We start from the raw sequence: 25,088 nt of genomic DNA, 5'->3' as shown, positions 1-25,088 counted from the left end.
CTGTTCCGTTAAAGGTTTCTAGAGCATGACTGTGCTTCCTGTGTCATCTACCACGTCTGCTTCTTACCCTCTTCTCTTATACTCTCAGTGATTTTCATAAGCAAATGCCTAGAATTACTGCAGGTTTTACCTCACACAATAATTTTCAGATTTGGAATTTCCATGTCGTTTTCAGATATTATGAAAATAGGTATAATGGTGTATGAGAGAGTTAAATACACCTCTTTTTCCGAAGTACTTTTTAAAAAGTTTGAAAATGTTGTGTTCCTCGTCTGCCCCCAATACCCATCCTACTAGTTTGGGAATATTTTTGTTTCTAAATCTGGCTAATATTTTAGTTTAAAGTTAAAATTAGAATTACAGTAGTTGATTTTTGTTCATTTAATGTAACTGGGATAATTCCCACATTTTGAGCACTTCTTGTGAAATTGCGTCATCTCTGTAACTTTAGTTTGTGAAATAGTCTCTAGGGTTTCCTTTGTCCCTTGTTCTTTTTTTTTTTTTTTTTTTTTTAAATTTTTTTATTTTATTATTTATTTATTTTTGGCTGTGTTGGGTCTTCGTTTCTGTGCGAGGGCTTTGTCTAATTGTGGCAAGTGGGGGCCACTCTTCATCGCGGTGCGCGTGCCTCTCACTATCGCGGCCTCTCCTGTTGCGGAGCACAGGCTCCAGACGCGCAGGCTCAGTAATTGTGGCTCACGGGCCCAGTTGCTCCGCGGCATGTGGGATCTTCCCAGACCAGGGCTCGAACCCGTGTCCCCTGCATTGGCAGGCAGATTCTCAACCACTGCGCCACCAGGGAAGCCCTGTCCCTTGTTCTTTTAATGCAGTGGTTCTTCATTGAGGCATTATATTAGAATCACCTGAGGAACTTAAAAAAGGATCTGTGCCTTACCCTCAGCAGTTCTGTTTGGGTTCATCTGGAGTAAGACTCAGGCATCAGTACAACTCTACATGGAAGGTTTTACCATGCAGTCAGCAGTTAGAGCCACTATTCTGGGGTAAAATGATTTCTGCAAACATTCTCTGGTTATAAAACGTTACACCACCACAATCATGTGAAAGTACATTAAAAAGTTAAAATCCTTGTATAAAGTCTTATTATGTAGCACTTTGGATATTTCTGCTTTTACCTTTGTATTTATAGCCATGAGTAAGTATCTCAAAAAAGCTGTGCACATTCCTGGGCCGACTTTCCTGTCTCCATGTCTTAACAATAATTAATAATAAAGTCACAGTGGTGAGAACCACAAAGAAAATATCTAAGACTTTGTTTTCCAAAGAAACAGATGTCTTACTCCTTTTGTTTCTTCTTTTATTAAAGATTCTTTTAGCCTGCAAGAATGAAAAGCTGTGTATTGCAGGACATCATTCTGGCTACCATAGATCTGAGAGTCCAGTCTAACTATTATAATAGATTTTTTTAAATAAATAAAAATCAAAGATGTTGGATATCAAGCTAACTTTGAATTCAGCTAACATAGATACTAGTATTAAGCTGTACTAGCTTACTTAGTTTGAGCTAACCTAGAGTTATTGCAGTCTAGTAAGTAAACAAGGTTTTTGTAGTCTCTTAAATATCAGTGCTATTATTATAAATACCACTTTGATAACAGATAAAGCATTTTAAGATGTAGGACCGTTATATTTGGCTATAGTATTTGTAAATATAATGATAGGTTATTTTTTTGCAACCTCTCTCACATTTTGAATTTCCACCAAAAATTCTCACATGTGACTTCTAAGATGTTTCTGTATACATAGGAAACTTTGGCTATTCCACATACTAAAGAAAATAAAATGAGTGGTCAAAAAATGATGAGCAAAGGCTATATAAAAAGCCTAGCTAATAATCTGCAAAGTAAGTTACATTAGAAAAATGTTCTGAATAACTTTGTGATGTATTGGCTCTATTAACATGAGGTAAAATCTGGTTGTGCTGCCTTAACACATGAAAGGTCTATTATGCAAACAAATTTGGATGAACTTATATATGTGTGTGTGTGTGTGTGTGTGTGTGTGTGTGTGTGTATATATATATGACTTCTTTTTTTGTTAACAGATTTGAGTTTGTTTCATGTTATAAACTTGGAACATTTACCCCCTTATTTGATTCAATATATTTGCAAAGTCTGCCATCAGTATATATGTTGAAAGTTCTAGATGGGAATTTTGAAGAAAGGGCACTGAGTTTAAAGTCAGACTTGAACTGAAGTTCTACCAACACCATTTAACAGCTAGTTGTCTGACTTTGGGTACCTTTCCTGCCTTCTCTGAGCCTGTGGTTTCTTAAGCAGAAAATGGAAGTAATACAGTACCTGCTTCACTACCTCATAGGATCAAAAAAAGATAGTATAGGGCAGAGGTTCTCAAAGTGTGGTCCAAGGACCCCTTGAAGGTTCCTGAAACCCTTTCAGTGGGTTTACAAGTATCTCCCTTTTGCCAAGGCCAAATTCTCTTAATACATTTGAACCAAAACAACATGTGGCAACAAATTGATTGCAGAAGCAGAGAAAAGAACCCAGCTGTATTTTTTAAAGCCAGGTATTAAAGAGGATTGCAAAATATAAAGCAATGCCACCCTTCTCACTTAAAAAAAAAAATTATTTTTTAGAATGTGTTATTTATATTAATATGGAATGGGTTTATTGTTATTTCAAATATATTAAAATTTTAAAAATTTCTCTTAATTCTGCATATGGTAAATACTGATAAATATAATCCACATAAACAACAGTTCTTAACAGCCCTTAATACTTTTCTTAAGAGTGTAAATGGATCTTGAGACCAAAACTTTTTAGAACTGCTGATAAAGGGTGACGGCTGAGTTCCTATCAGGACGATTCTGCAAATAAAAATTATAAACTTGAAAAAAAGTTTTAAAAACGACCAGATGGCATTCGAGAGTGACAAAAAGCAAGCAGAAACTGGAATGAGGTCTACGCTTGGAAGAATGGAACAGCTGTGAATAATTTTCCATTTTTATGGCTTTTAGCCGGAGAGAAGGCCCCAGTTGGGGACGGCTGACTAAAACTGTGATAATAACCTGTAGTCTTACTTGAAGAAAAGAGGATAGAGTTCAGAGTGACCACACAGGTAGAAAGCAAGGAGGAAAATCCTAGAAAGGATGTTGGGGGGAGACCCCAAATCCTGTATCTAAACTCAGCTTGGATCTCTTGCCAGCCCCTAAACGTATACTTGTGTTGAGCAGCCTCCAAACAGCACACCTAGCACTAAAAAAACTAAACCACGGGGAGGCAGAACTTGGAGTTTAAGTTCAGCCTGGTTAATTTGCAAAAAACAAAACAAAAACATCAGTACGCTTTAGAAGAGTATTACAGTACCTAGAGTCTTTAGTAATCACAGTGTCTAAGATATTATCCACAATGACTAGACATATGAAGAAACAGGAAACTGTCACCCTAATTAATGGAGATTGACCCCAAGATGACCCAGAGGTTGGATTTAGCTGAGAAGATTTAAAGCAGCTACTATAACTATGCTCAAGGATGTAAAGCAAAATAAGGTTGTAATGTGTGAACAGACTGGAAATCTCAGCAGAGAAGTAGATACTAAGAAAGAATGAGATGAAAATTTTAGTCCTGAAAATATATCTGAAATAAAGAATGGGTTAGATTAGGAATGACGGTGAACTTGAAGATAAGTAAATAGAAATGATCTCATCTGAAGCAGAAAGAGAAATAAATTATTGTGTGTCAAAGTTCTCTGTAAACTTCAACACTCTATATCAGCATCAGGGATTAATAGGTTTCTTTCAAGGCCTAAACTCACCTCTTCCCTCTGCATATGGACTGACTTCATAGTTTGTAAATCAGTGCCATCTAAGAGTACACTCAAATTCTCTGTCCTTACTGCAACCATCTGCTTTCCACCATCAGAAAAAGAGATTGCTTTTTTCTCCATGGCTACCTGCTACACCTGTACTTTTTAAATTAATTAATTAATTTATTTTTGTCTGTGTTGGGTCTTTGTTGCTGCGCGTGGGCTTTCTCTAGTTGTAGCGAGTGGGGGCTACTCTTTGTTGCAGAGCGTGGGCTTCTCATTGTGGTGGCTTCTCTTGTTGCGGAGCACAGGCTCTAGGCGTGCAGGCTTCAGTAGTTGTGGCATGTGGGCTCAGTAGTTGTGGCTCGTGGGCTCTAGAGCTCAGGCTCAGTAGTTGTGGTGCACGGGCTTAGTTGCTTTGTGGTATGTGGGATCTTCCTGGACCAGGACTCAAACCTGTATCCCCTGCATTGGCAGGCGGATTCTTAACCACTGCGCCACCAGGGAAGTCCCTACACTTACACTTTTGATTGCATTCTTTCTGGCTTCTAGAGATTACACCCCTCTTCAGCCTGAAAGTCTTTGATCTGCAGTTTCCTCAATGTCCTGTTCTGTCTGTACCTACCCTTTATGACCTCTGCTTTCTGACATTCCCCTGCAGTCAGATATTTTGCTCTTGCTGCTTTCCCAGACTGTTGTCAGAGGTCACCAGAAACCTCTTGGTCAGCACACTTGGGGGTGTTTGTAATAGGCCTCATCCTGTGTTTCTTTGCAGCATTTTATACCATTGCCACCTCCTCCCACAAAGGTTCTTGCCTTTTCTTTATCTCTCTCAATGACAATATATTTTCTTATTTCTCTTCTTCTGTCTAGTTGTACTATTCTTGTCTTTCAAGGATTTATTCTTAGCTCTTTCCCCCTCTTATTTCACTCAGTAGTCCCATCCAATCCTGGTGACTTCAGCCTTGTTATTGCAGAGAATCTCCTTTCCAGTGCTGCCTGTTGTCTCCACTGGTAACTAAACATTTCTACTCAGATGTCCTAGAGTGGACACATCGAACTCACTGTGTCCAAAATGAAACTTCTCTCTTACCAAGCCAGTTTCTGTGCCTCTCCTCTGGCATCCTGCTATGCTACCTTTGTATCAACCTAGCACATGGCAGTTACTCTGCAAGTAGGACCCGAAGCAATGAATGAATTCTTGCAGTTACCCAAGCTGGAATTCCGAGACTCACTTTTGACTTGATCTTCTCTGTGGCTGGCCACATCCAGTCCTCTGCCAAGTCATGTCAGTCTCCATCTGGTATATCTTCTTGTATTCCTTTCTTCATTCCCACTGCTGTTATTTGTATATTGCAGAAGGCTACTTGCTGGTCTTTATTTCTCCATGCCTTTCCCTTGCTAATCTTTTATGTATGTTGCTACTAGAGCAGTTTTGATTCCCAGGCCTAATGATGGTGATTTTACTCATTCTATTTTTTTCTGCCTGGAATGCTATGTTCACCTTCTGCCTGTTCATCGAAACCCAGTTCAAATGGATTATTTTTCATTGGGTTTCCTGTCATTTATCTCCCCCTCATAGTGTGTTCTCCAACTGCTGTTATTGGCACTTATCACTTACTTCATGTCATAGTTACTGTGTTTTATGTTTTGTCTCCCCTATTAGCCTATAATCTTGATTGCAACATCGTAATTTTTTTCTGTCCCCGTGCCTTGTACAAGGCATGCTTTCAAATATTTTTTCTTTATTAAATTTCTCTTCACAAAATATTTGTTCGATAAGTGAATTTAACTGTTACTCATAGAACATTAACCACAGATTTTTGTATATGTGGCTTTTTAGTGTACTATTTTCATTTCCACATGGTTCAACAGTTCACTATACTAATGCACTGTATGTATAAATATATATATATATATATATATATATGGAACTGTTGAAAACATTTATGATCTGAGGGGGGTTTTTTGGAGACAGTTTGTAAGACTGGTTTAAGGTACTTCAATTTGAACCATTTTATTGAATCTAAGACATGTTTTCACATATTGAAATCTCCAACATAGAGTTTTATTTTGGTTTTTTAATCTCCTTATAAATTGGTGGTATTTTAGAATCAGGAAAATGGTAAATACAATAAATATTGACTTTTGGTTAATTGGCCTTTTGGAACAATACCCACAACCTGGATTTTCATTTATATTCTTAGAAGATAGACTCAGGTCTCTGTAGGTTCTGTTATCTTATTTCTTATTTCATTGCTGCCTAAAAGCTTTTAAAATGAGATTGTATGGGAGAGTTTTGTTTTGTTTTTTTTACTTGGGGAGGAGTAAGGGAAACTACTATGTTTGAATTAGTAGGATTTTTAAAAGTAATGATGCCAAAAGCTCAGTTTCTCTGTACACTGGTGCCGAATCGAATCTTGGAGACAGAGTTCTGGGTGTAGTAGAAAAGGATAGCTTTATTACTTTGCCAGGCAAAGGGGGGGACACACGTGGGCTCCTGCCTCTAAAAACTATGTATCCCAACTTGGAGAGGATACTGAGAAGTTTTATAGTAATGGTTCCAAGAGGGCATGATCAGCTCATGGACATTCTTCTGATGGGTTGGTGGTGAGGTAAGTAGGAGTCAGCAACATCAACCTTCAGGTTCCAGCTGGTCTGGGGTCTGCATGCTTGTGGGCAGCATACCATCGTTAATCTTAACTTCTCCCACCTGGAGGGGGTTTCAGTATCTCCAAACAGCTGAAAGATATTGTTGTGTGTATCCCTTGATGGGGAACCAAGACCTTGCACAAAGGCTGCACTATTGTTTCTATGACTGTTGATTTCTCTCTGGTCTAGCATCCCCTCCTTTCCTGAATAAACAACTGCTTTAATCTGCCTGTTGGAATTCAGGGAAGGTCATGGAGGCTGAATGAAAGCTATGTCTTGTAATCAAAGAAATGGGGGACACAGAAAGGCTTTGTGCCCAGGAGCCCCACAGGGCCCTGCTCAGTATCATAATGTATGAATGTAGAGTTAAAAGAAGCAAGTTGCAGGATTCCTAAAGTATAATATTATTTGTATAAAATTTTAAAACATGCAAAACAATACCAAACGTTCTTAAGGAATCTGAACACATGCAGTAAGAATGTGATAATGTACAGGAGAGTCATAAACACCAAAATCAAGATGGTGGTTACCTTTGGAGGCAAGGTGGGTGGTGGGGTAGAGTGTGGGAGAGATGCCAGGGTGTCTCTACCCTGTTTGTAATGTTTACTTGTTGTGCCCAGGGGTGGGTGCTTGTTACCTTGTTCTCTTTACGTACTGTCTGTCTGAAATATTTCAACATATTCAAACAGTATAGTTACCCCACCCTTAACTCTCTGCTCCCTAGTTTCCCTCCCAGAAGCAAAACTGGTTTCTTTGAACCTTTCCAGACATGTGTACATAAACAAGAATATATTTATGTGTAAATTCCCCCACCTTTAAAATAACCACTCTACCACTTTTACATAAATAGTAGTCTTCTCTACACAGTTTTACATTTTGCTTTTTTTACTTACTATGTCTTGGATATTATTCCATATTAGTACGTTATATATGTAGTTTTAATAAAAATAGATTTAACCTTTTATCAACAGTAATTGCCTTTATCTTTACCAATTATAATCTAGACTTTATCCACTAATAAGTATAAATGTTTGTTTTGCTGTGTCACATTTGCTTAAGCAGTAGGAAATCTGGGTTTCTCCCCGATTCTTCTTTGCAGGCTTCCCAGGGTGCTTGATGTGTAGACTGTTCCCTAGGCTCCTTCAGTTGATGAGTCGTGTTTTTTTCTGGGAGGTGGAGAGGGAGGACATTGGGGCTCTGGAGTCCAGTGCCTGGGTTTGAATCCCCTGCTCTGCAACTTACGAGCAGTGTGATCTTGGGTCAGTTAACTCTCTGTGCTGATTGTTTCTTCATCTGTAAGATGCATTGAGTATTTCCTTTCTCATAGAGTTGAACTGAAAATTAAATGAGTGAAAAATGCCTGACACACAGGAAACAGTATAAACCGTTGACTATTTTTATTATATTATCCACCACTCAGCATTTTGCTGCCCAAGCTACTGCCAGTCTCCAGACAGCTAAACCCACACTCTCATCACTGACCTCCTTAAGACTTTGGTCTCTCTGGTTAGTAGGAAAACTTCATTTCTTTTTTTAGGACCTGCTTTTTTAGAGGAGGTTCTCCCAGCACCCCAGGGATGCCCTTTATACCACAGCTGCCTTCTCTCTGCACAGTTGAGGTGGAGAAGGTGGAGGAAGGAGAAGGTGGCACAGCTTCCCACCTCCCAGAGCCCTCACGAATGTTCTTGCTGCTCTGCTCACACTAGACTCTCCGCCAGAATTCTTTTGCATGTTCTTCCTCATGCGTGATTTTTTCCCCTGAGACCAGTGGTCCCATCCTTCATTCTACTTCTTTGGGAACCTCCATGCTTGTATGTGTCTGAGTCCAGTTAAGGTCAGGGCTTAGGTTCTTTCCCATTGGGCTTCAGGCCCCATGTGAATCTGGGGATGTGGCTTGACATCTATTTTAAGGGCTCCTGTGACTGAAAAGTTACCCAAACATTATATGATAGTTAGGAGGCCAGTGTCCCCTGAGCATAACAGAGGATCCCTAAGGAGCAGTGACAGCTCTAGCCCAGGCAGGACACACTGTAATGTTATTAACATTTATAGTCAACATTTGAATAGTAGTTTCCATTACAAGGTGCTTTTCACATAAGTTATCTCATTTGGCCCTGAGGCAAGGATCAGTACCTCATTCCCATTTTTGCCAGTGAGGAAACTGAAGACTAGAAACTGTGGTTGCATAGATAAAAAAGGACAGACTTCCTTTCACGTCTTTGTCACCACACCAAGCCACCTTCTTACCAGATTTTAAAAAGGCCACATTTTATCATTTCAGCAGGGTTGAAATCAGTTGTCATAATGGGGTATTTAATGTTAGCTAAGTTTGGGGTAAAATTAACAGTATTGAAAACTGTTGAATAATTTCATTTACATTTAGGTCTCCTTGTATTCTGTAGGTTTGTGTGATCTATAGCCAACCTTGTAAAAAAAAAATCTATATTATCCTTTTTCAGAGCCACAATGGACACAGCTAGCCATAGCCTTGTCCTTCTGCAGCAGCTGAACATGCAGCGAGAATTTGGTTTTCTGTGTGATTGCACAGTTGCTATTGGAGATGTCTACTTCAAAGCCCACAGAGCAGTGCTTGCTGCTTTTTCTAACTATTTCAAGATGATATTTATTCACCAAACAAGGTAAGGATGTGCTTCTGTAAATCAGAAGAATTTTTGATACTGTGATATAGCTAAGCCTTATTTTAATCTCATTTTGGGGATTCTTTGTTACGGGATCACCTTAGGAAATAATAAAAATTTGTAATTTTTTTACGCATCTGTCATTAAACTCTGTGTAGGGTCCATGGTAGAAGATAAGAATGAAAACAATAATGGCTAAAATCTGTTGAAGGCTTATAGCATAAACAAGCACTAAGCATTTAGCTAATGTAAATTCTGTTATCCATACTTTTTTAGAGAAAAAGAAACTGTAACTGAGTTGTTCAGTAACTTGTCCATCTAGGATTATACAGCTGATATATTAAACTCAAATGCAAATCAGTGATCTTAATCACTAAGTCATTGATTTCTGTTCCATAACACTTTCACAGCAAGGTTTCAATGTCATAACTCTGCCCACTTTATATTCCGTATTACAGTTCAAATGTCGTTTGTTTCAAATATTTTTTCAAAAAAGTTTTTTTAAATTTAGATTACCCCAGCATGGGATATTAGAGAGGGGGCTATAAAGTGGTATCCAGATTCTGAGCTCTTGGAAAAAAATAACTTTAATACCTCCTAGGTTAAAAGTGGTGCAACACTGTATGATTTTTTAAAAGACCTTACATGGTGGCACTTCTCTGGCGGTCCAATGGTTAAGACTCTTTGCTTCCAGTTCAGGGGCCGTGGGTTCAATCCCTGGTTGGGAACTAAGATCACATGCCAGGTGGTGCAGCCAAAAAAAAAAAAAAAAAAGTTTATAGTCTAAGAGAGAGGTAATGCATGTAAAGAAAATAATTGCAGTGTAATTGATCTCTTTGTGCCTCAGTTTCCTTCTCTGTAAAACACTAGAATAATATACCCACCCCATGGTGTTGAGAAGATTAAATGGATTAATAATATTAAAATGCTTAGAACAGAGCTTTGCACTGTTAGCTGCTGCTATTAATAGTTACTGTGATGTCTATAATAGAACTGCTGCACAAGGTAGAGTGGAGTGTCAGCAGCCTTATTTTGAGAAGGTTGGAACAGGTTTTACAGAGGCTCTGAATGTTGAAGGATCAGGAGGAGTTTTTCAGATATTGTAGAGGAACGCAAAAAGTTACAGTTGCAGGCAAAGGGGAAAAATGCATGAAAACATATGCAGATATGAACCAGGCTAGCACATTCAGAAAATGGAGTAGATCAAAATGATTGGAATATATGACACAAAGGGGAGAGGAGGTTAGAGTCGGGGACAGGTCATGGGTAGTCTTTTCTGCCACGCAGAAGTTTCTTCTCTGACTTAAGTGTCAGTGTAGAAACTAGATTAGAAACACTACCGTCACATAAGCCTCATCTGAGAGCAGTGAGTTGGTTCAGCACTTAAAGCACCTATTGTGTACCAGACACCATGCTAAACTAAATTCAGGCGATACAAAGGTAGCAGGCCTACTTTGTGGTATCTCTGTTGAGCAACTAAAAATCCTCAGTTAAAAGAGCTCTGTGCTGATATAAAAAACCCCTGCAACAGACCATGGCAGTGAGGTAAGAGTCACAGGTAAGAGTGAAACCCAAGAGGGAATCCTAAAATGTCAGGACTAAAGAAATGGATTGCCGGCATACTGACACTTGCTTTCTGATGTATTGACACAAACTTTTGCTTCAGGGAAGGTAAGTCCATCAACTGATTCCATTGTTCCTTGTCATCCAGCATTTCCCTCAGGTTGTTTTTATCCTAATTTTGCAGGGTGTTTCCTGATTTCTTGTTACACAGTTATTTCTATCTATTTTCTGAATTCTAAATTCATATGTGAAAATTGGGCTTGAGATTAATTTAAACCTTTTCAAAGTTACACTTGTGTTCATTTGCGATTTAAAGAGTAGATATATTAATACAGTTTGGAAGCCAAAATAAGGTTAGTGTAGTTTAAATTCTAAATAGTACCAATTCCAATAGACCCTTTTAAAATTTTTAATTATTTTTTATTATGGTACAATGTATGTAAACATAAAATTTGCCATTTTAACCATTTCTGTTTGTACAATTCAGGGGCATTAATCACATTCACAGTGTTGTGCAGCCATCACCAGTATCTATTTCTAAAACTTTTTATCACCCCAGAAAGAAACTGTAGCCATTAAATAATAACTCCCCATTCTCTCCACCCCCAAGCTCCTGGTAACCTCTAATCTATTTTCTGTCTCTATGAATTTTCCTATTCTAGATGTTTCTTATAAGTGGCATCATATAAAATTTGTCCTGTTGTGTCTGGCTTATTTCACTTAGCATGTTTTCAGGGTTCATCCATTTTGTAACATATATCAGAACCTTATTCCTTTTTATGGCTGAATAACATTGCATTGTATGTATACACTGCATTTTGTTTATCCATTCATCTGCTGATGGACACTTGGGTTGTTTCTAGCTTTTGGCTAATGTGTATAATGCTGTAATGAACATTGGTCTATAGGTATCTGTTTGAGTTCCCGATTTCAGTTCTTTTGGTTATATACCCAATAGACTGTTAAGTTCCTTAAGAGCAGGGTACCTATTTTATTCATCATTTTTCTACCCCCTGGCATGCAGTTTAAGTGCATATCACTTAGGAGTCACTAATTAAATGTTCAACTAATCAGAATATCTGTGTTTCTTAACTTCAGGCAGTAGATTGAATATATGAAGACTTGTAGTTGCGCCATAAAACTGGTATACAATGAAAATTTAAGCTTTTGTTGCTGAGTTTCATCAAGGCAGATTGCTAAGTTAGAACTTCTTAGGAAGAAACTGCTTTAGCCTAAGACTGTGTACTGTTAACTAAAAGGCCAACCGGGTTGTTTTATTCTGTGTGGGTCTGTTTTTTTGTTTTTAACAGTGAATGCATAAAAATACAACCAACTGACATCCAACCTGACATATTCAGCTATTTGTTGCACATTATGTACACGGGGAAAGGGCCAAAACAGATTGTGGATCATAGTCGTTTGGAGGAAGGGATTCGATTTCTTCACGCCGACTACCTTTCTCACATTGCGACTGAAATGAATCAAGTGTTCTCACCAGAGACTGTGCAGTCCTCAAATTTATATGGCATTCAGATCTCAACGACCCAAAAAACAGCTGTCAAACAAGGGCTGGAGGTCAAGGAAGCTCCTTCCAATAACAATGGAAATAGAGCTGCTGTCCAGGGTGACCACCCCCAGTTGCAGCTCTCTCTTGCTATTGGGCTGGATGATGGCACTGCAGACCAGCAGAGGGCCCATCCTGCTGCCCAGGCCTTGGAGGAGCACCAGAAGCCTCCCGTGTCCATCAAGCAGGAGAGATGTGACCCAGAATCTGTGATTTCCCAGAGCCATCCCTCACCCTCTTCAGAGGTGACAGGCCCCACTTCCACCGAAAGCGGTATCAAAATACACCTATGCCATTACTGTGGGGAACGTTTTGATTCCCGTAGTAATCTGAGACAACATCTCCATACCCACGTGTCTGGATCCCTCCCATTTGGTGTCCCTGCTTCCATTCTGGAAAGTAACGACCTTGGTGAAGTGCATCCACTTAATGAAAATAGCGAGGCTCTTGAATGCCGCAGGCTTAGCTCCTTCATTGTCAAGGATAATGAGCAGCAGCCTGACCACTCAAACCGGGGTACCACAGAGCCTTTGCAGATCAGTCAAGTGTCTTTGATCTCCAAAGACACTGAGCCAGTAGAATTAAACTGTAATTTTTCTTTTTCAAGGAAAAGAAAAATCAGCTGTACCATCTGTGGTCATAAATTTCTCCGAAAGAGCCAATTACTGGAGCACATGTATACACACAAAGGTAAATCTTACAGATATAACCGATGCCAAAGGTTTGGTAATACATTAGCCCAGAGATTTCAGCCATATTGTGACAGCTGGTCTGACGTCCCCCTGAAAAGTTCTCGCTTGTCACAAGAACAGTTAGACTCATCTTGTGCCTTAGAGTCAGAACTCACACAAGAAAATGTGGATACTATCCTGGTTGAGTAGCAGTTTCTCCTTCAGGATTTTTGTATCAGTTCTGAAAAAGAAAACTCACATGCATTTTTTAATTCATAAATTATTTTTCTCCTCAAGTTCTATTGACTTTTTCTTTACCATTTATCCATAGTTTTAAGGTTGTATGTATTAGATCTTCTTATTGTGAAATATATTGATACATAGCTACTAAAATGTAACCTTCAATTAGGGCTGTGAACTTTTCATAAATTAAATCACAATTTAGAAATCAGAAATCAATATAGAAGTATGGAAGTTTTTCCAGGTTGTAGAATCTGTAAAATCAAATCGAATATGAAATAAGTGAAATCTTTTTTAAAGAATATTCTAGACTATCACTTTTGGTTAATGTTCCACATGAATTAAGCCCTTATGAGGATTATTTTAAAATATTTTCTGCCATGTAGGGAATTAATAGTTTTTAGTGCATAACTATATGTTATCATGTATAAAACATTTGTTTTAAGGCATAGCTATACCAAATCATGAGTAGTTTTAAATTACTTTTTACTTACTAGCTCTGCAACATCTTATGTGGCTTTATTTATTTTTTTTTTTAACACTGAGCATACCTCATTTTCAATAAAAAATATTTAAAAGAGAGAAAGGGAGAAGAGTCAGAAACACACAAAAACGTAAAGAAACAGTAAGATACATACACATAGATAAGCATAGAAGCCCCTGGTGTTAGAGACAGAAATTCAGATAGATCTGTGTTGACTGACACCCTAGTGTTGTTATCTTAATCTAGAGTGTTTTCTTAAAGACCTTAAGGGAGTTTGAGATTTTTATGACCAGAAGTTTACATGAGCTTATGAGGTAAATGATAAAATACAAATTATCTTTCTATCCACAGTATCAGAAGATTTTATAGGCTACCTGGGTTGACATTAATTTTCTAATCATCACCTGAAAAGGTAATTTTTCAGTGGCACAATTTTAACTTTTTTCTGGTCCATAAAACCAGCAGAGTAGATATAGTCAGTGTCCTAGAACTATGTTTAAAATCCATGACAGCCTTCCCTCTGTGAATCAACTTAACTCCCTTTTATATTGGTGAAACTTACAAAGCTAAAATTCCAGAAAAATTAAAATTGGTGGACTGAATGATAGATTCTCCTGCTCTGTGTAGCTGGGAAATAGCTGGTTAAACTTCACCACAGAGGATAGACCTAAATTGTTTCTGAGATGTTTAAATTTTAAATACTAGATAGTCAAGGATAACAAAAGAGAGAGGCTTCAGAACAGCCTTATCTTTTTTTGAATGCTGCCCTGCTAAATTCTAAACTTCACAGGTATTTTAGTAAATTTAGTAAATTTGGTTTGTGAAGCTTAGAATTTAACTACATACAGAAACTGTTTGATCCCCTTCCTGACTGCTCACTTCTTCGGGTATTTCCTGACATCACAGTTCCTCAACAGGATCCGAGTTCAGTCAGGAGGTAGCTCAAAGAGAAATCCAGCTCATTCTAAGGGCACAAAGGTTTTCTCTGGGTTATCAGTGAGTTTAGGTGAATTATGAACTGATAAGTATTTCTTAAGGAGTGAATGAAGAAAACCAGTGGGCATTGTCTAAGGGGGTTGAGCTTCTGTCCTAGACAAGGATGGGGAAGCCTTGTGGGGTCCGGGTTGACATGTGTTAAGAGCAAAATCTAAGTAGCTATTGATACAGAGTCAGTTGTATTGGGAGTAGTTAAAACAAATGTATTGCTCTTTAGTGTCAGAGCTTCATCTAATCTTATACTTAAATCATTTAAGTAATTATTCAAACTCATACTGTCCTCAAAGACTTCATCTCATAGGATGAATACAAATATTAACATTGATTTCATGTATCTTAGGCTATTCTAGATATATTCCCTAGCCTTCTTCAAGTAAAATCTTATTTTTCTCATTTAGATAAAAATTTTCCTGATTTTTCTCTTCTGTTTTCTTTCCTACTTGCTCAGTCATTAGTCATTGACACAAAAAAGTGTGTATAGCTAAAGGGTGGGAGTAAGTGTGCATATGAATTGTGGTGTAGGGCAGCAGTTCAGGGCAGAGTCTGGATGTGGCAAAAGTTTGCTTTTGGCTGACTGTCCATGATAGACAACATTAACTTAAAGCAGAGATATATCTACTTTTGTTGGGTGTTAAGAAAAGAGTGCTTAACTGTATTTTTATTCTTATTCATAAAGTTCCTTTTAATATTAGGAATTCAAAGCAGATGTTCTTTCCTTCATCTTCACAGTGTTCTGTCTGTAATAGGAAGTGGGAAAATGATTACTCCATTTTATAGGAAAAAATCCCAAAACCTGGGTTCCAGAGAGCCAGTGAATAGTGGTGTGGGGAATGACCCCAGTTTTATCTTTTTCATTCATTCAACAGGAATATTTTTAAAATAGCTGTTTTATGACTAACACTGTGCCCTGAGTGTATTTTTTTAAGACATGATTCCTCACTAAGAAAAATCTACCTTGTATAAAAAAGTCCTTCCAGCAAAACCCTTTAGTTTTGACTACATCATTTGTAAAATGGAGCTATTATCTTAGCCATATAGTATGGTTTGCATGATGATCACCAAACTCTTAAAACTGGAAATGCCGTGTACACCTTAATGTATTGGGCAAGTACTAGACAGACATTTCCCCTTTGGATCAGCTTAGAATTTTCCCTTCTTTCTAGATCCCACATATAGTTGTTCTCTGGAGGAAAACAGACTGTTTCAGTATTTGTCCTTATTAGCCTATTGTCAGAACTCAGTATCTGATAAGTGCAGTCTGCCTTATAAGAAAACGAAAATTTCTTGATTTATCTCTTGAGATTATTATCTCTTTCTCTGATTTTCTGATTTCCCATCTGTAAAGTGTCTATAAGCAATCCCCACCTCACAGGGGTGTTGTGAGGATTTGTATTAAAACTGTGTTAAGTTCTATCAGTATTATTGGTAAAAACCAACCATATAAAGAAAACTACATTCTACATGTTTTCTGCAGCTAAACCTATTAACTTTAGTATTCCAACTCATAAATTCTAGAATGTCTTAGAAGCAGTCATGTACTATTTAATACTCAATAATTAATTGGCAGAATTCTTATTTTTTGTTTACAAATACTCTAGAAACAGCAGTGTTGCTAGAATTCCTATTCTACCTACCATAGTTTAACCATCAGTATTTCTCTTCAGCCTTTAACAAGGAGGATATTAATTCTTTGGTGTTATTGGGAATGAAACGTTGCCAAGTTCAACTTTATTTACAGTTCCCCCAAACATATTGTTTACATATAGGAAAAGGAACAAGAGCAATGGAGAAAATACCATTTTCATTTCTTTGATGTAGGTCATCTAAAAAGTAGATGGAGACCAGAAATGTAGCAGGGCGAATAACCGAGTAATTCATTATGTTTTGTCAAAATAGTAAGGCTTCACTTAAAACTGAAGGAAATACATATTAATCATGGAAGAAGATAGTCTGGAAAATGTATAATTCCACTGATGTTTATTTGCACAGGCTAATTCTTGATGTTGTAACTCAGATCCTTGAGAAGTATCCATTTTTTTGTAGTAATTGAGGTAAAAATAGGCCATGTGAAGAATTTTCATAATGTAACTTGTATCTTTGTATGTTTTAAACTAAATGTAGCTCTATGGTATTTTATTATAAATTTTTGAATTCCTAAGAATGAAATCTGTACATTTTTATTCTTTGCTGTACTTATGTGTTTGTATGGTTGGACTTTTTTGAAAACTGGTAAGATTCTATAGTCCTATGCCTGGCTGTCTTAAATATAAGGAATTACAAACTGATTTTTGTCTTCAAGACCTGGAAGAATCCTTTGTGCTTCAGTGTATATCTGTGCCACACTTGATTAATTAGTAGATATTGCTCCAATGCAATTGATGTTAACTGTCATCAACTCTTCTATTTTGTGCCAAATAAAGTCATTTAGTCAGATTAAATAAAATATCAACTTAAAATACTTCAAAGAAACTTGTATTTCAAAAACCTGGACAAAAAAAAAAGGCAAAAGGGAATTCCTTGGCGGTACAGTGGTTAGGAGTCTGCACTTTCACTGCCGAAGGCCTGGGTTTGATCCCTGGTTGGGGAATTAAGATCGCACAAGCTGCACAGCACGGCCAAAAAAAAAGAAAAAAAACCCAAAAACTTGTACAATGAAAAAGGGCCCCTGAAGAAATCTTCAAAGTACTAGTAATAGTAACACATAATACAGGAGACTGAAATCAATAATATATTGTATGGTTAAACTCTTCCACCTAATGTATTGGAAGTTTGCTTCAGAAACATTATTTCAGAAAGTTTCGTATTCTCCATTTGGAATGAAAACTGTGAATTTCATGTATTTTATCATGACAAATAAATTAATGTGACTTGATCATAAACAAAACCTTTTATTAGCTCAGCTTATAGAATGTGTTCTTATTTTACAGCAGTGTCTGCCAAATGTTGTCTTCCTAGTGTTGAGGTAAGTAGTCTCTGTACCAGATAACATTTTGGATGTGTGATGCAAAAATGCATCAGTGAGTCCGATTCTTACCAACCATAATCTGTGTTAATAGAAAAGTGGTGTCCTAATCAAGTGCTTTCCAACTGCCATTTCCGGAAAGAAAGGTAGTATGTAGTCATTTCCCAGAAGTTTCTTGCTTTGCTCCTTCCTTTCTTCCCTATTTTCTCTCTATCTCCTCCAGTAGCGTAATCTGCAACAGTGGTTCTTAGCCAGGACACATTAGTCAGGATTCTCCAGAGAAACAGAACCACACTGCGCGCGCGCGCGTGTGTGTGTGTGTGTGTGTGTGTGTGTGTGTGTGAAAGATTGATTGATTGATTGATTATAAAGAATTGGCTCATGCAGATATGGAGGCCAAGTCCCAAGATCTACAGTTGGTAAGCTGGAAACCCAGGGAAGCCGATGGTGTAGTTCCAGTCCAAACTTTGCAGTTTGAGAATCACAAAGGCAGGAGAAGACCAATGTCCCAACTTAATAGGCAGAAGTTACCCTTACTCTCAGGAGGGTCAGCCTTTTTGTTCTATTCAGGCCTTCAACTGGTTGGACAAGGGCCACTCACATTAGAGAGGGCAGTCTACTTTACTCAGTCTACTGATTCAAATGTTAATCTCATCCAGAAACACAGACACATCCAGAATAATGTTTGACCAAATATCTGGGTATCCCATGGCCCAGTCAAGTTAGACACATAAATTTAACTATCACACGGGGTGATCCCCTTGCACCATGGTGACATTTGGCAATGTGGAGGTGTTTCGGGTTGTCACAACTGGGTGGGGGTAGGGGAAGGTTGCTGCTGGCATCTAGTGGGTAGAGAGACCGGGGGTGCTCTAAACATCTCACAGTGTAGAGTATAGGCCCCACAACAAAGAGTTTTCCAGCCCAAAATGTCAGTAGTGCCGAGATAGGCTACTCCTGGTCTAAAAGGGCAAAGTAAGTTTTGTGAGGATTGTCAAGAGCTAAAGGATACAAAACTTAAATTTAGCGATTTTTGCCCCAGTCATCTTTGAAGTTAATACAGTTCTTATGGAGTATGAGATGTGTTTGTTCAGAATTAAATTTCTGTTTGTATTCACTTTTATGCCATCTTTTCAAAGGTACAAAATGTGATTATTAAAAATCATAGATGTATTAAGCAACAAGACAGTTTTAAGTCTATTCATATAACCTTTGAGCTAAACAATTGTGTCTGTAATAAGGTCTCTCTGAAATTAAAATGTGATCATAGTTTGTAATTTGTGTAGATATTTAATCTGGCCCAAAGGTGGCACCAGTCTACCTTTTAAAAGTCTATTTTACATTATGCTCAAATTTGGCATCACTGTTTGCTTAATTCACATTTATTTAATACTTAGCTATTCCTGGATCTTGCTTCACTTTATAGAGTCATGACTAATGAGAATCTTCCTTGAATCCCATAATATATTAGGTACTGAAATATATTGACATCCCTCTTTGATCAAGATGCTTCCAATTTACCTGTATAGCAGCAGATAACTTTTTAAAATATCACATTTAGTGTGCTTGTTATATCAAGCATTTCTGAGGATTCTTGTAAGTCTTTAACATTAAGGCTTTGGAATTTTAGTCTCAATCACATTTGTTCTTCTAATCAGACATCAAACTCAGTTTTTGGTGTTCTGCCTGGTCTAGAGATAAATCCAGGGACATTTGAGTAAATACTCCCTAGTTTCTTACCTCTTGCTTCTTTTCTTCATATCCACAACCTGTGAGTTTGGCCTGTATATTATTTTCTGAAATTTACTTTCTCTTTCAACTGTGATTCAGCAACTGGCTTTCTAAGCTGCTGTTTTTCATCCCTTTCTCCCCTCACTTCCTACCACCAGTTTCATTCTCCGAGACGGCTGAGACATTCTCTAATAGAGTTCCTGTACCTTCCAATACTGAGTGAATACAGGCTACCCTTTCCTCCCCATAATTTCTGCTTGCAATTTACTATTAATATTATCCTAGGACTTTGTACCTCATCACCAAATGCTTCTCTTAAACTTATTTTACAACTGATTAACCAACTTGGGAGAATGAACCTGCTTCCTCCCAGATAAATTCTCTTCCAGTATTTATATAATGTTGAAACTTTCTTCATTGAAACAACTTGATGATATTGTATCAAAATAATGGAAATAAAGGATCTTCCCTTAAGCTATTAGAAGACCTTGGTGTCCTTTTATGTCAGAAATCTGAAGGAATAGCAGGTGCTCTGGGAGAGCTTCTCTGCACAACTGAACTGGTCCTTGCTTTCTTGGGAGAGGCTTGTTCAGGAAGGAGGCCTGGGAAGGAGGCCTTCATCAGCTGCAGTTGTTACCCATTGTCTGATCTATGCTATTACTGAATTTCAGGAAGGTTCATGTTAGATTTTTGTGGACCAAACAGGCCTTTGAGGAATGAGATCTTGTGAATTTAGCTCTGCCACATTTTTCTGTAGTGGAAGCCATATGGTACTTAGTCCAAACCATATGTAGGAAAGTACCTAATTTAAAAAAAAATTTTTTTTTTTGGTTTCTGGCATTTGTACTAAGTGCCTTGTAGGGAGGAAAATCTAAAGAACCTGTGGTGGTTCTATAGGAAAAGGATACAACATTTGCAAAGATAAGGGAAAAGGTTTTAAAATGCAGACCAAAGATTCCAGTGGAGTGAGTCTCAAAAGATTTTTTTACTGGACCAGTTCTCATTTCCCAACATTACCCTTCTTTCACATATGTGCATAGTCTGTGCTGTGAGCTCGGTGGTACCTGTCCTCTCTTTCTATCACAACATTTTAAAGTGTGGGAGAAAAGGCATATAAATGGAAGGCTCCTTTTAAAAATTTTAAACATTTCCTGTTTCACTGTTAACATACCACAGTTTTGCAGATCTCTCAAACTGGTGGTTATGTTCAGACCCACCACGTAGAGCCATGCAAATTATGCACAATAAACGCTAGGGGCGCCACTCACCAAATGCGTGCTTCTGGAGTTGGGCTGTATAGTTTGAACAGCTGTGCAAGGCAGCCCTGCCTTTCCTTAGCCTGGCTTAAATGTTGAGTCTAAGAAGCCCTTATTTTGAATTTCTGCAGCAAGTAGCAGTTTTCACTGATGCAGCCAGGAAATTATATTAAACTAAAATACACAGGTGGTATAAAGAACAATGAAATCAGAATAAGAAAAAATGAATACTCCCTAGGTGACACAACTATGTGTTTGTCAAAATGTGTAGAACTGTGCACTAAAAAGGGTGTATTTTACTGTATGTAAATTGTACCTTAATGAAAAAAAGGTTAAGACCACCCAGATAAATATAGAAAGTCTTGGAGCTTAATGAGCCATGATGATTATCATTCACTATTAATCCTTCCATAGGTCAGAAAAAAACACCAGCCAGATATTGAGTATAGAGAAGAAAACCCATGAAACTAAAAAGGTAATTCTGAAATTCACTCTGAAATAAGGCAAATTACTGATAAGGCTGTTTGTGGCACATCTGGATAAAAGATCTGAAAGGTGGACTTTTTGTCACCTGAATTGAATAGTGAGTGACCACTTATTTTGGCATTCCGTGCATGTTAGCCTTACACAGAGTACCAGAACAGTTCTAACTAGTTATTTTGATCAGGGGGATAGAAATACTCTAGTTAAGTTTTGGGTTTTTTAAAATAAGTTAATTTTATTTATTTTTGGCAGCGTTGGGTCTTCGTTGCTGCATGGGGGCTTTCTCTAGTAGCGAGCGAGGGCTACTCGTTGCAGTGCGCGTGCTTCTCATTGTGGTGGCTTCTCGTTGTGGAGCACCGGCTCTAGGTGCGCGGGCTTCAGTAGTTGTGGCACGAGGGCTCAGTAGTTGTGGCTCGCAGGTTCTAGAGCGCAGGCTTAGCAGTTGTGGCACACGGGCTTAGTTGCTCTGTGGCATGTGGGATCTTCCCGGACCAGGGATCGAACCCGTGTCCCCTGCATTGGCAGGCGGATTCTTAACCACTGCGCCACCAGGGAAGTCCTCTAGTTAAGTTTTTATACCACAAATGGCTATTCCACACGGAACCTCTGCATTGTAATTTATATATAAGGATATTTGATTGGTTTGAGCATGCATGCCTGTAGCTGCATTACTCTTACCTGTGACTGATCACAGATGTGGTCCAGAGACCCACTTGTAGCTATACTGACTGGACCTTCCTGTGATCTGAAGGTACAGATGTCAAAGTAGGGATTTGGGAATAAAAGGTTTGAGTACAAGTGTACAAAGGACTGCATCTGCTTTTGTGTCACCCTGTGCTCCCTATCTCCCAGGAGTATGGAATTGGAAGGCCTGTTTTTTATGGCAACAAGTATAGCTGTGAAAAGTGTAGGAAAGGCTTAATCCCTGCCCCATAATTACACTGTCATAAATATCAAGATAAGGCCAAAAGTCCTATTTGAGTCTAGCCACGAAACAAATTGTGAGGAAAGTGCCTCTCGTCTTGCTAACACGCAGAAACTGCTGGACACCACTACCATTGCTATTATGATAGTTTGGAATTTACAGAGACAATTTTAAGTTTGGGATTTTCCCAACCTAGGAGCCACCATCCTCCCCTCACGCAGGTTTTCCTTAGTTGTTCGTGGTGTCTGTGCCCAGCTTTGCTGAGGATTTTCTGTGAATTAGTATAGTGTGCTCATGTACATATATACATATACTTGCTTTTTTTCCGAAGTTCAGGAACTTAGCCTCCAGTGATCTCAAGCTTCAGGGAAAAAAAGAAAGGTATGTACTTCTCCAAGGGATTGGGAACTCCAGAATTCAGCGTTAAGGCCAGAATTGTCTGTCAGGACAAGTGTTGCAAAAGGTTATGTACTTTTCTCTTAAATTAGATGTGATTTAATAAAATTTTTTAAATTCTGCAAAGTGTGAAATATTAAATACCCTATGTACAGTGTACCTTAACAAGACATTTTATTTTGGAACAAACTTTAGTTTTAGGACTTTTAAGATGCTATCAACTTTAAATTGGTCCCAAGATTTGGAAAGCACATTCTTTCATAGTGCCTATTTATTGTCATTGAGCTGTGCTTAAGAAAAAAACAGGGTTGCTGATGTTAAGGGAAGAAAATCAGTGTCTTAATAAACACAGAACTTTTGAAACACCCAGCTTTAGCAAGCACCATCTGAATAAGCATTTCCACATAAAGATCGCTTAGTAATTTGGAAAACCATACAGATTATTAACAATTTATAGGTTAATACAGAAAAGACAACTAGTGACAATAGCAAGAGACGATGAAAACAAGTACACTTCTGTCAAGTTCATAGATGGCATCAAAGTCAGAATTGCCCTTTAGATGGAATTATTTCAGTGAAATTGAATTCAAGTTCGAGGTGTTTTTCTTTCTCTTTGCTGGAGGTGGGCTTTTTTAGGCACGTCTCGTCAAGTCTGGCCAACACTCAGGAGAATAGAACTTTTGGTGGTGCTAACTCAGTAGTTTCAATCAGTGTGATCTTTATGGTTTCAGGAAATTAACGTACTATATACCACGTTTCTCTTAAAAGATTTGGATAAATAAACATGAGCCAATATAACATTTATTTTGTATTAACAGTACATATATTAATTCAGGTTGAAACCTTTTTTCTACAGAGTATTATTTCTTTAATATTCGCATCTGATCCACAATAATATAGTACTAACTTTAATGAGAAATACAAATTGGAACTTCTGCTTTCATAATAGCTCATCCAGTTAACATTTTTACAAAGAACTACTATAAATATGTAACATTATGCAGGCTTTTTTCTGCACCTGTTCACAAATCAGAAGGAATATACTTTTAAGCTACTTAGCAACTGAATGCTATCAAACCGCCCCTGTATTTATATGACCATCTCCCCATAACAGACAAAATGAATCGCTTTCTCTTTAGTCTCCATGCACTCACGATGCTGCATTACTGTGGTTCTTTGCCTTAACCCCTGTCCAAGTTTCAGTTGCTGGGGCTCCCTAGGTTGAGCTCTTCGAGGGCAGGGAGCCTGTCCCCTTTATCAGTGTTTGGCATGTGTCATACCCAACACACGTTGAATAAATTGAATTTAATCTAAATTTAAGTAGTTTCTTTCTGTTAAATTTTTGTAACTAAGTAAGGATTACAAAAAAACTTTTCAAAAATGTGCCATAAAATATACTATATATTGAAATTTTGAATTCTGTATAATGAGAAACTTCATGTTTGTGAAACAATAAAACATCATAGGAATTTGAAACTAAGAAACGCTAAACCTTAAATGAGGATGTTTAAAAATGCAGAAAGGGCAGGCAGAAAAGTCCACCCCTAATGTATTGAGTATCAGGTGAAATTAGAAAGCAGACTTCACACATTTGAATAAAGTTGACATTAAAGGGGTATTTTCAATGGGATTCTAAAGCCTAATAATTATGTTAATTCTGCCGTAAATCCCCCCCCAAATTAATTATTAACTATAAAAAATAAGGCAACTTGAAGTTAGAAACTTATGAAGTTAACTCTGGATTTTTTGCAGAAGCCAGATTCGACTGGTGCCCTCTCATGATCCATTATTTCTAAAAGCCTTTAGCTGGAAGGCTATTCACACATATTGGTGAAATAACAATCTCTCAGAAATAAATCAGAGTTTTTAAGACTTCATTAAATAGTAGACCAATTAAGATCACAAACTTCATGCTGTCAAATGGATTACCTTCAAAGAAAATTATGCTGACAGCTTTTCTGAAGAACTCCATTTGTGCCAAATGCTTATTGTTCTTTGAGGTGGAGGAGGTGGCAGGGAACATAATTTCTCTTTGAATGTTCTTTTGTTTTCTGCTACCTTTACTTAAATGTTACCAGGGACTATTTTTATATCCTATAAAGTACTTTGAGAAAATGTTAAGTGAATAGTGCTACACAAAATAGAGGAGGATTTTTGTATTCGCTTGTTGTAAAGCAAACTGAATAATACTTCGATCTTAAAAGGGGGAAGATAATGTGCTGAAGAAGTTATCTGATAAACCAGCCAGCCTTGTAAAATTATGAGTTCAAAGAGAAACTGAATCCCAGCTACTTAATAAGTGTTCACTAAAAGCATTTATACCACAGCAAATTTAAAGGAAAATTAATGTGGTGTTATTAAATTGCCTTTTAAGTGATATTTTAATATTGTCAAATGGATGTGAATTGAATAAGAACCTATTTATATTCATTTAATGTCTTGCATATAAGGTCACATTGCTTAAAATAAATACCATTAAAATAAAAAAAATATTTTATGAGAAACTTCTAAGTCATCTGATTCCTAATTATTCTATAACAACAAAACAATTTAGACCACCTTACAATTCATAGTAGTAGGATTTGGCCATGTAGCAGATATAATCAGATTGAGATCAATTAATTTCTGGAATCCTTTTTCAAACTGGATCCTACTTATTTAATTCACCAGATATTCTCAATAGAAAAGATTGAGGAGAAACCACTTAAGATTGAATGCAAATAGAGTACACATTTCATCACAA

The 25,088-nt window shown here is 37.5% G+C and overlaps 1 protein-coding gene across 5 annotated transcripts in view; it reads left to right on the top strand.

Moving 5' to 3' along the window:
• The window catches only part of ZBTB25 (zinc finger and BTB domain containing 25), a 54,974-nt gene that overhangs the window by 3,692 nt on the left and 26,194 nt on the right, over positions 1–25,088 (top strand). For 2 of the 5 annotated variants that reach the window (XM_057542913.1, XM_007184272.2), the window contains exons 2-3: positions 8,895–9,074; positions 11,948–17,486. In XM_057542913.1, the coding sequence (XP_057398896.1) occupies positions 8,902–9,074; positions 11,948–13,082 (1,308 nt within the window). In that variant the 5' untranslated portion in view covers positions 8,895–8,901 and the 3' untranslated portion in view covers positions 13,083–17,486. Of the gene's footprint in view, positions 1–5,778; positions 6,399–8,894; positions 9,075–11,947; positions 17,487–17,519; positions 17,658–25,088 lie in introns of those variants that run through there. The other 3 variants (XM_057542915.1, XM_057542914.1, XM_007184273.2) reach the window with 3 other exon arrangements.

This window comes from Balaenoptera acutorostrata, chromosome 3 (assembly GCF_949987535.1).
Source record: "Balaenoptera acutorostrata chromosome 3, mBalAcu1.1, whole genome shotgun sequence".
Classification (NCBI taxonomy): domain Eukaryota; kingdom Metazoa; phylum Chordata; class Mammalia; order Artiodactyla; family Balaenopteridae; genus Balaenoptera; species Balaenoptera acutorostrata.
The sequence above is the reverse complement of the archived record's forward strand: the minus strand, read 5'-3'. Positions and strand labels throughout refer to the sequence as shown.